Below are 14,265 nucleotides of genomic sequence, written 5' to 3' on the forward strand. Positions count from 1 at the left end.
TTACAAACCATCCAGAACTCAGCAGCCATGCACACCCTCCCACACAAAACTCACATCACACCACGCCTTTGGGACCTCAATTGGCTCTGCATACAAAAACATGCTCATTTCAAATTCTTCAACCACACATTCAAGTCACTACACAGATTGGTCCCCACTTATCTGAACAGTCACATCTCCTTCCACCAACCAGTCACACCACTGTAGTCAGACTTCTGTCACACACATCCCACGCATGAACAACACCATATTAGGAGGATGGTTGTTCTGTTACATCACTTCTAACGCATCGAACAGACTGCCACTCCCCATCAGAGTCCCCTCCTCTCTTCTTGAGTTCTGGAAAGAGCTGAAGACCTTGGGCCTGATTCACAAAGGGCATCCACACTTGTAGCGAAGACCCCGCAGTCGTGACCTACAAACAGCATTTTGTCATAGCGGAGGTCCAGACACCACTGAGGGCCTCTCGCCATGACTGCAGGCCTGTGCCAGCAGAAGCCATTTATGAATCAGCCCATAGTTTTTCAATTGACCAATGTACCATATTCAGGGGAAGGCAAATACACCTGCTTAGTGCGAGGATAACCTTGCAGGTGACAGTACACTTTACATATACACTTAACTTAGCAAAACACTTATGTGTTGTTCTGCTGAAGCATACATTTTGAAGTGCAAATATTTGTGGGAATGATATGATAAATGCTATGAATGTCGAAAAAAAGTCAGGATTTCTCAGGTATTTGCTTCTTGTGTTGCATTTCCCAAACCACCAACCTGATATTCCATTAGGGGACATTCACTATTGTTATGACAGTCATACAACTATGCAAGAGCAGTTTACATGTTCAGTTTTGCAGCAAAAGGGGAACTTACAAGTGCCATTTTGAAATTAAAATATAAGCTTTTCCTGCCTTTGTGAATCTGTTTGAAGTTTTGCAAGTGGATTTGAGAACTTGTCAACATGTAAGGTCAACTCGCTTGTGGAAAAGGTTTGTTAAATCATGCTCTAACATGTTCTTGGTCTAAACTAACGTGTACACATGTGTTTAATTCAAGTTAGACTAGTTTAACTACTACAAAAATCCTCCTGTGTTTACACATTACAGAAATGTATCTGATTCATGTATGCTTTAATATCTTTTCTGCACTCTTTACCACTTCTTAGGTACCTGTTTCTATTTGCAGTGAGCCGTGCCGCCCAGGTTATAGAAAAGCAGCTACTGAAGGGAAGCCTAGATGTTGCTTTGGGTGTGTCCTATGTTCGGAAGGAAGCATTACAAACCAATCGGGTGAGTCACATTAAGAGGTTTACATTCGTCAAAAAGTTATAACTGCAATTTATTTAATGGTGTAAGGTATCAATGCAAAGGGACTACTCAGGCTTTGATCAATTATCCCTCTCTTCTTCCTTTTAAACAACCATCACATGGTGTTGATGAGTCTATGAATGAAAGCAGTTTTTGTAAGACGTCTTTGATGGCACTAATGTTTTGTAGAGTCACTAATAATTAAATATCGACTATAGAGAGACAGCCTTGTGTGTATATGTCTGTACAGATTTAATCCTGCCCCATAAAAGCTATTCTGAATGTGTTGGGTATGGATATTTCATTCATGTAATGTTGGCATTGGGTGAAATGCAACTCCATGTCATGGCAGTAACTGGGAGCACTTACTTTGATGAAGTTCAAAAAGGGGCTAAAATATGTTGACTAGATATCTATGTGATGGCTGTATGAACAGGAATTGAAAAATTGAAAAAGGACGTGCAGTTTATTACAAAACTCTCTTGTGCTGTGTGCATCATGGATCACTAGATATCATGCAATTGGATGAGAGAACTCTGATGATCTGTAGCATCCATATTTAGAGATATCTTCCTGCCTGACAGTGATTGCTGTGGCTTCGGCAGAGCTGCCACCACAGCAACTCCTCTGAAGGCACTGAAAGTTTGTTAAGCAGACACCATCATTCATGGAGTCACTTAGGAAACATTTTTGTTCCCTGTGAGGGAGCACTCCCCGAACAATTTCAAAAACATCTCCTACACCACCAAAGAAATCTTTGCCATTATGAAAGAATTCAAGTCCCCATCAGCCATCTCCACAACCATGAACTCATCCCAGGAACTCTATACTCAACTGTCCCACTACTTACTTCACAAGAAAAATCAACAGGATCTACAACCACTTTGTCTCCCCTCTGGACCTTTTTACCCTCAAAGTCTTTGGCTTTGACAACAACACCCCACTAGCAACCGCATTGACCTGCTTAAAATGGCTAACACAATACACTCCATCCACTCTTGGGCCCAACATATCCTTGCCTGCGCCACACCTTCACAAAAAGCTTTGCCATATCTGCAGCCCACATACCCATTCTCAACTTCTCACTCTCCACCTCCACCTGCCTAGACTCCTGGAAATGCGCCACCCTCTTGCCTCACCTCATTAAACCTTTGGCAGACCCCCTGGCAATGACTGACTACAGACTAATCTCCCTCTTCCACTTCCATCCAGCCTCCTTGAAAAGCTCATCAATGCTCAGAGGGCCAACTACCTGAATAATAATCACCACCTTGATCCCTCCTAATCAAGGTTCAGAACCAACCACAGCAGTGAGACAGCCCTCATCGTGGCAACAGACAACATTTGCCTTAACATGGACAAAGTGGACACAGCTGCACTCATTCTACTTCCTTCTCAACATTTAGGGCCATCCCTTGAACAAGGTATAGGACATTCCACTATGAAATCAGCCAACGTTTGATCTTGCACTTTGTAGGCACATGGGACAAATAATTGGGGCAAGAGACAAATTATCTGTTTTCTGCGAGTACTTAATGTCTTCCTGACAGAAGGGCACAAAAGAAAAAGTACAAATGTTGGTGGGCAGCAAAGATGAAGAAGGTCACAAATTAGGATAGAGCTAAGCTGGAGACAAAGAAGGATTCCATGTGTTTCATTAGGTAATTAGGTATGGAAATAGTCAGTCCAGTATCATCTTTCAAGTGTTTTATTTGGAATGATGCTGGTTGGGTTGATACCCCTCTAGGCCTTAAAAGCCATGGACTAACCTAATTCGTACAATAGTCTAGTTTCTACTTTTTCTTTCTTTGCAAGTCCTGCAGAGGTGCAGCACATTTCCTTCTTTTGATTGTTCCCCTTGTGTAATGCTATGATCTACTGCAGAGGATATACACCCAACGTGTACCTCATCTATAATGGTGTGAGAATAAACCAAGCCATTGTGAGACTAGTGGCTAGTGGTTGTATGAATTGATTCCAGGGCACAAGCCTTTTCCTTTACCCCTCATATCAAATGTATCCAATCTCCGATAACTGGTACCTCAGACGTCATCATGAATAATATCTAGATTATGGGTTAGGATTGAGTGTGTGTGATTGTGAGATCCTATACTTAAAGGGGAGTTGCCATTAGAGACAGAGTGACCATTGCAGTTTTATTTGTGCTCCTTGGCACTGGTAATTGCAGGCTTTTAGAAACATAGGTCAATTCTTAAGTTGTGTTTACCAGGGGTGAAGCTACAAGGGTGAGTTTCAGTTCCCTCAGTCTGCTGTGTATTATTGATAATTCAGAACAGAGTATGCTCTGTGTAAAAAATCAGAGTATTAGCTGAGGAGGGTGACTACCCACCTCATTTAATAACCACAACCAGTGTCCCTGTGAACCACTAAAGTCATTAATTAAACATGAGCTTCAACCCTTGGTAGCCATGATACAGAGCAGACAGGCTTAACTTAGAGGCAATGTGTGAAGTATTTATGCAGTATCAAAATAGGAATAAAGTCAGGACAGAACACAAGAAAGATCCCAAAACAGTTTAGAGAAATAGAATACATTTTAAAATGGCACCAAAACAGCAAAAATCTAATAAGTGAACCAGAGATATGAATTAAAAAATGTACCAAAAAGAGTTGACTGTTATTGAGCGTGGGTCAGATACAGAAACTCACTTCAACCTGGTCCTAATTTTTATCTTTAGACTTGGGGGCCCATTAGGATTAGGATGGCGGGCGGATTGCCCCCGCCAGGTTGGCGGTAGCCACCGCCGGCCTGGCGGGGGCAATCCGCCCGCCATCCGTACCTTAATTCCACCTCGCCATATTAGTATGGTGGGGGGGACCGGGGCGGACGGAAAGACGGTCTGCCGCTTTTCCGCCCCGGTCACCTTGCAGCCGGGGCGGAAAAGGATTAATATGGCGGCGGTGTCTATCAAACACCGCCAGCCATATTAGGATGGGCTTGAATAGATGCCTTTCCGCGGCGGCATCGAAAGGCATGCGGGCTTCACTCTGGGCGCCCCCTGCGGGCCCCCAGAGTAAAGGAGAGGTGGGGGGTGCACATGCGGGGTACCTGTGGTACCCCCCAGCATTTGCATACATGAAGCAGCAGGCACCGCGCGGTGCCGGCCGCTTCGTGTATGCAAATGCCCGCCCGCCACAGTGGCAGGCGCATCCTAATGCTACCATCGGGACCCCTGCCCTTATGGCGGGCGATCCCTTTTTCCGATGGGGTGGCGGGTCATCCTAATGGGGGCCTTAGTCTCTGAAATGAAAAATAGACATTCTGAGCAGGGCGAGGAAGCAGGTTGTGGTTGAAGATGGCGCCATGTTATCAGACAGACGCTGGATACGGTCTAAGTGAATACGTTGGCAGGAAAGCTCAGACTGGGAAAAAATTGTGTTTTGCAGTCAGAGAAAGTCCCTTGTCGGCCAGATACTTTTGCACCTTTGCCTAGCGAAGCTTTCCATATTTGGACATAGGGCTAAATTTATATCTTGGCAGATGCCATTGGACAATCACAATTCAACGTACCATTCACCCGCCATTCACCATCCAAACTGTCCTCCCACATTATTTTTATGTTGGCGGCTTGACATACAAAAATCTGTCAAGCGTCCGCCAGCACCGTCATGTGCAAGCTCCTACATTGATGGAGTAAGAGCAGACTAGTGGACACAGAGGTATTATAGTCACAACTCTGCCCTCCTAATCAGTCGGCGTAACCAAGGCAGCTAAACCCTGCACAACTGAACTGGCAGTTTAAAGCTGATAAAAGGGTTTAACAACCTTTACCAACCTGTTGTACTCGACTTCTCACAATGAACCTAATGTTACACTGTGCTGCATACATGCTCTTTTATATGGATGACGATCCACCATGTCACCACCTTAATAAGAGGTATGAGCACTTAAATGTATTTTATCATATTAAAATATATTTCATCATGGTAGCACACACAATTCTTAAACTTTACAATGAAAAATGATGTTTTCCTTGTAATTTCTGCAAAACTAGTAAATGTGTTCTGTTGACCTTAAGTGTGAAGTAAATAAAGTGGACATACGGAAGTCCAGCCCAACTGTGTACATGGTGTCATTGTCTGTCATCATGATGGAGGCATAAACAAAATATCAGATGTAGATGACACGGTTTAAATGGTAGTTAATGAATAATTGAAAGCAACATTGCTCCAACATCTGTGAGGCTCTTACACTTTTAAGTGTGTTTCATATAGACGTAATCTTACATTTTGAAAATCCTCTATCTAAGCAGAAAATTAATGTAAAAAGGTACACACTTATGTTTTGGGTTTCTTCAGTATGATTTATAGTCCTCTATTTAATTTTTAGTTCTTTGTCCTCTCTGAAGGGTAAGTGCATACAATGTGGGCACTCATCTCTCCTGTGATATCAGCATGCCTGTGAGATTCTAGCGATATGCAGGCACATGCCTCGCAAACATAGCGAATCCTAAAAAAAGGCTGTTTGCAAGCGCAATTCAGCAGTTTCCAATGCAGGAACCTATTTAGCGACAAATCAACAAATTCGCAAAAATAAGGGCTTGCACAAATTGCGAGAACCAAAATGCAAATCCTTATTTGCAATTTTCCTAACTGCGATTGCAAATAGCAAATCTCTAATAAAAATTCGCAAACCAATGCATGTAAACTCGCAAATTGCATTTCGCATGAAAATCACATTTTTGCAAGTGCAGAATAAGGGGAATCACAATCAGGTGGTAAGTTGTGAAAAAAAAGAAAATCAAATCAATCAATCAATCAATCAAGAACATTTGTAAAGCGCTGGGAGGGGGAGGGGCTGCTACTGCTCGAAAAGCCAGGTCTTGAGTTGCTTCCTGAAGGAGAGATGGTCCGGGGTGAGTCGTAGGTGGGTGGGGAGGGTGTTCCAGGCCTTGGCCGCCAGGTAGGTGAAGGATTTTCCTCCGGTGGTGGTTCTGCGGATTCGTGGGACGGTGGCGATGGCGAGGCTGGTGGAGCGGAGTTGGGTGTAGAACGTGAGGCGGTTGTTGAGGTATTCGGGGCCCAAGTCGTGGAGAGCCTTGTGTGCGTGGGTGAGGAGTCTGAACGTGATCCTCTTTCTGATGGGGAGCCAGTGCAGTTCCCTCAGGTGGGCGGAGATGTGGCTGTGTCGGGGGATGTCCAAGATGAGTCGTGCTGAGGCGTTCTGGATGCGCTGGAGTTTTTTCTGTAGTTTGGCGGTGGTCCCAGCGTAGAGGGCGTTCCCGTAGTCCAGACGGCTGGTGACGAGGGCCTGGGTGACCGTTTTCCTGGTTCCAGTGGGGATCCAGCGGAAGATCTTACAGAGCATGCGGAGTGTGTTGGAGCAGGAGGAGGTAACGGCGTTAACTTGCCTGGCCATCGTGAGGGAGGAGTCAAGGATGAATCCCAGGTTGCATGCGTGGAACGTGGGCTTGGGTGGGGGCCCAGAGCAGGGGGCCACCAGTAGTCGTCCCAGGCGGAGATGGATGGGTCGAGGATGAGGACTTCCGTCTTGTCTGAGTTCAGGCGGCTGAGCTTCATCCAGTCTGCGATGTCTTTCATTTTGTCCTGGAAGCTGGCTCTGGCATAGGTGGGGTCGTTGGTGAGGGAGAGGATCAGTTGGGTATCGTCGGCGTAGGAGATGATGTTGAGGTTGTGCTTGCGTGCGATGGCTGCGAGGGGGCTCATGTAGACGTTGAAGAGGGTGGGGCTGAGCGAGGAGCCTTGAGGTACGCCGCAGATGATCTTGGTGGCTTCTGCGAGGAAGGGCAGGAGTCGGACTCTTTGGGTTCTGTCGGAGAGGAAGGAAGTGATCCATTCCAGGGCCTTTCCTTGGATCCCGGCGTGGCAGAGGCAGGTTGTCAGGGTGCGGTGGCAGACGTGTCGAACGCGGCCGAAAGGTCGAGCAGGATGAGGGCGGTGGTTTCTCCATTGTTCAGCAGGGTCCGGATGTCGTCGGTGGCTGCGATGAGGTCGGTCTCGGTGCTGTGGTTCACTCGGAATCCGGACTGCGATGGGTCGAGGGAGCCGTTCGTCTCCAGGAAGGCTGTCAGCTGTTTGTTGATGGTTTTCTCGATGACTTTTGCAGGGAAGGGGAGGAGCGAGATGGGGCGGAAGTTCTTGAGGTCTGAGGGGTCTGCGGTGGGTTTCTTCAGGAGGGCACTGATCTCTGCATGCTTCTAGCTCTCCGGGAAGTTGGCGGATATGAAGGAGTTTTTGATGATGTCCCGAAGTTTGGGTGCGATGATGGAGTCGGCCTTGTTGAAGATGTGGTTTGGGCAGGGATCGGCTGGGGAGCCCGAGTGGATGGTGTTCATCGTGTGGGTGGTATCTTCCGTGTTGACCTGAGTCCAGGCGCACAGGGTGGTGGTGGGGGGTGTAGGTTCGGTGGTGGGGTACGAGTTCTGAGCGCCGAAGCTGTCGTATATGTCGATGATCTTATGGTGAAAAAAGGTGCCAGAGAGTTGCAAAAGGTCTTGAGAAGGCGTGATGTTGTTGTTGCTGGCGTTGGAGAGCTCTTTCACGACGTTGAAGAGCTCCTTGCTGTTGTGGGTGTTGTTGTCCAGTCGTTCTCTGAAGGATGACCTTTTGGTGGTGCGGATCAGCTGGTGGTGTTTGCGGGTGGCGTTCTTGAGGGCTGTCAGGTTTTCCGTTGACTGGTTGTGGCGCCAGGCTTTCTCGAGGTCACGGCAGGATTTCTTGGAGTCTTTGAGATCGTTGGTGAACAACGCGGCTTTCTTGAGGTTGCTGGGAGGGTTTTTCAGTGGAGCAAGGGAGTCTGCGCAGTCGCTGATCCACTGTGTGAGGTTGCGGGCTCCTTCGTTGGGGTCCGTGGTGTTGGTGGGAGGGTTTAGGCTCAAGGAGGTGGTGAGTCGGTCAGTGGTGATCTTGCTCCAGCATCTTCAAGGGGTTTGTTGAGGGCGGTGGTGGGTCGTTGTTTTCCTGAAGTTGAAGTGTACGCAGCTGTGGTCGGTCCAGTGGAGCTCGGTGGTGTGGCTGAAGGAGATGTGGTTGCTGGAGGAGAAGATGGGGTCGAGCGTGTGGCCGGCGTAATGGGTGGGGGTGTTGACCAGTTGCTTGAATCCGAGGTTGGCGAGGTTGTCTAGTAGGGCGGTGGTGTTGTTGTCCTGGTCGTTCTCCAGCTGGAAGTTGAGGTCTCCTAGGAGGATGTAGTCGGGGGAGGTGAGGGCGAGCGGGCTGATGAAGTCTGCGATGGCCTCACTGAAGTGTGAGCGTGGTCCCGGGGGTCTGTAGATGAGGGTTTCTCTGAGGGTGGTCCTGGGGTCGGTGTGAATCTGGAAGTGCAGGTGCTCTGCGGTGGCAATGGTGTCGTGGGTGTTGGTCGTGATGCGGATAGTGTTTCTGTGGGCGATGGCGATGCCTCCTCCGGTCTGGTTGACGCGGTCCCTTCGGATGATCTTGTAGCCGTCCGGGATGGCAATGGCAATGTCGGGGGCTGAGGAGGCCTTCATCCAGGTTTCCGTGAAGAAGGCGTTGCTGATGCCGTTTTGTCCAGGAGGTCCCATTGTTCAACGGCGTGCCTGTCGATGGAGCGGGTGTTGAGCAGGATGCACTTGAGGTGGTCGTTGTTGGCGGCTGTTTTGGCTGGCGCGGTGCAGGACCGAGTGCAGGTGAAGTAGCAGGCGTGGCAGGTGAAGGCTCCGTGGGTGCGTTTCGGGGTGGCTTGGTAGCCGGCTGGATGTCGGCCGGTGTTGAGTGCATGGAGGGTGGCGTCATCGTAGCTCAGTCGGTTGGCTGGCTCTGGCGGGGTCCAGGGGTTCTGGCGCTGGGCGCGGTCCAGGCGTGGATGGGTGTCGACGGGCTTGCCTTTGGCGCGCTATCGGCGCGCCCGCTGTGCGTGGCCGCTGCGCGTACGCGCGGTCCCCGCCATTTATGGCAAAGTGGGAGGGAGGAGCAGCTGTGAGGCGGGAGCGGGGTGGCGAATGGGGAGCGGGAGACAGGAGAAGGGGGCGGGGCCACAGGAGAGAAGCAGCGGGGAGCAGAGGGGGGGTTGAAACGATCAAACAAGTGCAACTGCTCAGAAACCTGTGTAAACTGACCCAGATGGCCCCTTGAGCTTTTCACAATGGCAGCGCTCTACATGATGGCGAGGAGGAGGAGAATCCAGGCAGAAACACAGCGCAGATAGAGAATACAGGAGCGGGTATTCAGAGTGCGTATCACATTGCATTGCTGGGAAAAACAGAGGATGAAATATATTATAAGTACAGGCTGAATGGTGAAATGATCCTACACCTGAGAGCAGAATTGGAGCCCCTAATACAGCACCAGACCCTTAGGACTCATGCATTCCCCAACCATGTGCAGGTTCTATGTTGCCTGCACCTACTTGCCTAAGGCAGTTTCCAGGGGATAGTAGCTATTGCTGGAGGGATATCACAAAGCTCCCTGTCACGTTTCTTCAAATCCTTCCTGGATGCCATTATGACAAGGATCCACACCCACATCACCTTCCCCACAAGCCAACAGGATGTGAACAAGACAAAACTGGACTTCTACCAGGTCGCACTGTTCCCACATGTGATTGGATGCATAGACTGTATGCAAGTTCCCATATGTCCCCCATCAGCTAATGAATACATTTTCAGGAACCCGAAGTCATATCATTCAACCAATGTGCAAGTAGTGTGCAATGCAAAGCATATCATAACTGACATTGTGATGCAATACCCTGGAAGCACCCACGACTCCTACATATTTAGACACAGTGGTATCCACACCCATCTGCTCAGGGGTGAATTTGGGAAAGGACATCTGCTCGGGAAACACCTATACTTATTTTCCTACACAAATAGACAGAAATGTAAATGCATAACAGTTTCTAACCCTTTGCTTACTACCCTGTAGGTGACAGTGCATACGCCGTGTGGAACAACATACCTCAACCCAGCCACACCACATGAGCAGAGGTACAATGCAGCACACATCAGCCCATGTAACATCATTGAATGCACATTTGGACTACTGAAGAATAGCTTCCGCATACTACACAAAACTGGTGGAGCGTTGCAGTACTGTCCAGAGACCTGCTGCCGGATTGTGGCTTCATGTTGCGCAAGGATGTATGACGATACAACGCATACTATTACAAAGCATACTTTTACAACGCATTTTTTACAACGCATGTGCTGTTACTACGCAATATATTACAACGATAACCATTACAAAGCAATTTATATAAAAAGCATTATAAGTGCCATTACTATGCAATGCAATACTACGCATAACAATACAAAGCAAAAATATATATTTTTAAACATTTTTGTAAAATAACTCTTGGCACAGGATGCAGGGAAAATAGGGGTTTTGGGTGGGTAAGTGTTTTAAAATGTGTTAAGAAATTGAACACACAAATGATGAAAACGGTACTCCATTGGAAAATTAATACACAGGTATTAATTTGAATACTCAAGTATTTACCAAGTATTAAAATGTCGATAATTTTTTTTAAGAATTTCAAGATTGTGCAATTTTGATACAAACAATGATATTCTTAATTTTTAAAAATAACGTAAAATAACATATTTTGAAAGTTACACTTCAGATTCCAAAAGAATCGGAGCACCATTTTTTAACCTAGGGTCAAAAATAAGTCCTACTACTGTTTTCATGACATGAAATAAGTCATCTAGTACACAAAATGGTGAACAAAACAAACACAAACCATTGAAACCGGCAATTTCTAAAACGAAAATTAAAATATAAGTTTACACATGATATTAACAAGGAAAAAATAAGAAACACAATAGATATTTTTGGTAAAATAATGGTGGTAGACATATAAAGGTATAAATAGAAGACATCCACCATTTTGAAGACAATGGTCAACTGACTACCAGCGAGAGCAGATGCATTTTAAGCCCACTCTCTGTCTCTGTCACATAAAAATTCACAGCAAAGTCACATTACAGCCTCTGAAAACAAACAAGTAAGTATAATAAATTGCTAAAAAATATCTAGCTAACTATTTTGAAAAAACAATACATTCATTTAAAATATGTTCATTCATTTGCAATTTAATCCAAACCTTTTCCCTGAATTTAAAGATTCGAGAAAAACATATGTTTTTGGGTTACTGAACTCTAAAGTAAGTGAAAATATTAAATATATAATTTAAATCGATTAAAAACCATTTAACAATTTTTAGATTTTTTTAAAAAATACGTGATGCCAAATACTTAAATGAGACTGCCTCCGGTAAAAAGATACATACTGAATGAGATAATTAAATTATCTAAAAAGGTATAATCATTCATCCTTGTACAATATTCTCAATAAACATGCAATGTGCAGTTCATATTTTCACTTATAAACCTATATGGCCTACCTAAGAATTTGATTTTAAATTGAAAACGAAGCTATATGATGTTTTAAAATTAATTACTTTAACAACCTATTATTTCTTTTTTCAAAATCTAACATTTTGTATTCATAATAATTCCAACAGACAGTGTATTCATATCGAAAATTCTATAAAGAAAAGAAAAATCCACAAGGAATACAAAATGCCAAAATTCATCAACCACATAGCACATAACTTTTTTAGGTGAGTTGTATTTTTTTAAAAATATATTAGCTTCAAATTAAAATCACATTATAAACTTTGAAAATGTTTGAATTATTTTTTAAATTACTCCAACAGATATGAAGAAAAAAGAAACACATCCTACGAACAAGAAGGAAGAGACATTGTTGAAAAAAGTTAACATTAACAAAATTATTTTAATTAATATAATCTGTCATTTTTCAAGATTAAGATGTTTTCTTAAAGTAATGGGTTTCTATTTTTTCTATTAAAAAAAGATTGGACTCGTATCACATATTAGAAACAGAAATCAAAATAATATCCACTTTATAAACCATTTTTTTCAATATCATGTGCAAGGTAAAAAAGCTATATATTTCCTGATGTTTGGGATTTTTTTTACATGTCTCTCTCTTTTAGAAAAGTTGTCAATTTATCAAAGAAGGAGAATAATGAAACTTTTAATGATTATAATCATGAACATTACTACAAGATTTTTATAAAATCACAATTCGAATATACTTTAGTAAATATTGATTATTATTGTTTGCAAACTTATTTAAATATTGTTAACTATTTTTTCCTTGTTCCACTTTAATAATGCATTTGTTTTTTACATAAAAGATAATCTGAATTCAAAATCTAATAAAAGGTATGTTTCATAACTTTCCACAGACATCAACTATAAGAAAAGAGCTCAGTCGAAATCCATAAAACAACTGATTTGCCACACCATTCAAAGAAAATTACGAGCATCTTCAAAACCTCTTAAAGAATTAGGAACGGTAGGTTCTAGAAAAAAATGTATATTTAAAAATAAAAATGACTCCTTTTTCTCCTAAACAACCATCATACAAATATATTTAAATATTAATACACGAAACATATATCCTTTCCTCTTCCAGGTTAAAATATTTCACACTACAAAGACCAAATTGAAGATCAACAAAGACCAACTTGAAGCAAAACCAACCAAAGCAAAAGGTAAAATGAACTGAAACAAATTGGCAAATGTATATTTTTCAATAAAATAGAGGAATTTCAAATTAATGTACAAAACTAGTAAAGCAGTTAATTTCCCAACTTCAATCAAAGCATTTTGAAAAGTTTTTAAATGATAAACAAATACAAAAACAATGAACTAATGAATAAAAATAGAAGTAAACTTACAAAATATCCTACTTTTTTTCAGATAATTTCAACGGACAAGGCAGCACATTATATAACTTCGAGCAGAGGAAACCTCCTCTTAAAGCATGCAGGGTATATTTATTGCAAGGAGAGACTAACAGAACCAAGGTGTCATTGGAGGTGTGTGCAATACTACTCAAGCCATTGCACAGGCAGAGCGGTTACTCTGGGTGAGTCTGTTTTAAAAACTACAGATCATAACCACTTTGCCTCTGCAATGGAGATTGAGGTGAGAGAAACTATAAATGAAATGAAGGATATTGCATGCACCTCCAATGACTCCTGCCTGTGGTTCTATTTTAGGGGAGTTTGCAGGACATATCCCAAGTCATGTTGCCAGCAGTATGCCCATTATACCCAATCTGAGATGAATTATACAACGTAAAAAACAGGCAAGTAACCTACAAAGAGTTACACCACAAACCTTTTGTGACATTCTTATTCCTCCTGAGCTCTCTCTATCTGTTTCTAACAAACCTTCCTTACTACATGACAAACAAAACCCTCATAAACAAATTCTTATCTTTAGTACACCACGTAATCTAGTTAAGTTGGAGAATAGTGATGTTTAGATGATGGATGGGATGTTTAAAAGCACGCCCCATCCTTTCAAACACATATACACTATTCATGTCAAAATTAATAATCTGGTAGTCCCCTTGGTATACAGTTTGCTACCTGATAAGGAATCCTCAATTTACACTGAACTTTTAACAGTGTTAAAATCAAAAATCCAACAAAAGTCCTAGGAACATTTTTATTGATGTTGAATTTGCAATGATTAATGTTATTTCCAAAATGTACGTGGATACCCAATTTCAAGGATGTTTTTTCCACTTTTCCCAGGCATTTTGGCATAAGATACAAAAAACATCCTTAGTTGTGGATTACGTATCGGATAGCAAACTGCAATTCAAACTAAAAAAACTGACTGCACTTTGCTTTGTTCCTCCTGAGAATGTAGACGAATACTACACTTCAATTACAGAATCTGACTAGTATACAACAAACAAAGACAAATTGGCACCCTTACTAAATTATTTTGAAGACAAATGGATTGGGCATCTAAACAGGTCGGGCCGCAGGAGGAAGCCACGTTTCCATGTCGAGTGGTGGAACTGCTACTCGAGCTGTTTAGAAGGAGAAGCAAAGACAAACAATGCCATAGAGGGATGGCACAACTCCTTTAACCATACAATTGGAAAAGCTCACTCTAACTTT

At 43.5% G+C, this 14,265-nt stretch overlaps 1 protein-coding gene across 1 annotated transcript in view; it reads left to right on the top strand.

Moving 5' to 3' along the window:
• LOC144769171 (extracellular calcium-sensing receptor-like) overlaps nt 1-14,265 on the top strand; it is a 143,443-nt gene that overhangs the window by 95,404 nt on the left and 33,774 nt on the right. Inside the window, exon 5 of the mRNA XM_078653187.1 lies at nt 1,166-1,289. Within this exon, the coding sequence (XP_078509313.1) occupies nt 1,166-1,289 (124 nt within the window). The remainder of the gene's footprint in view (nt 1-1,165; nt 1,290-14,265) is intronic.

Source organism: Lissotriton helveticus, chromosome 7 (genome assembly GCF_964261635.1).
Source record: "Lissotriton helveticus chromosome 7, aLisHel1.1, whole genome shotgun sequence".
NCBI classification, from domain to species: domain Eukaryota; kingdom Metazoa; phylum Chordata; class Amphibia; order Caudata; family Salamandridae; genus Lissotriton; species Lissotriton helveticus.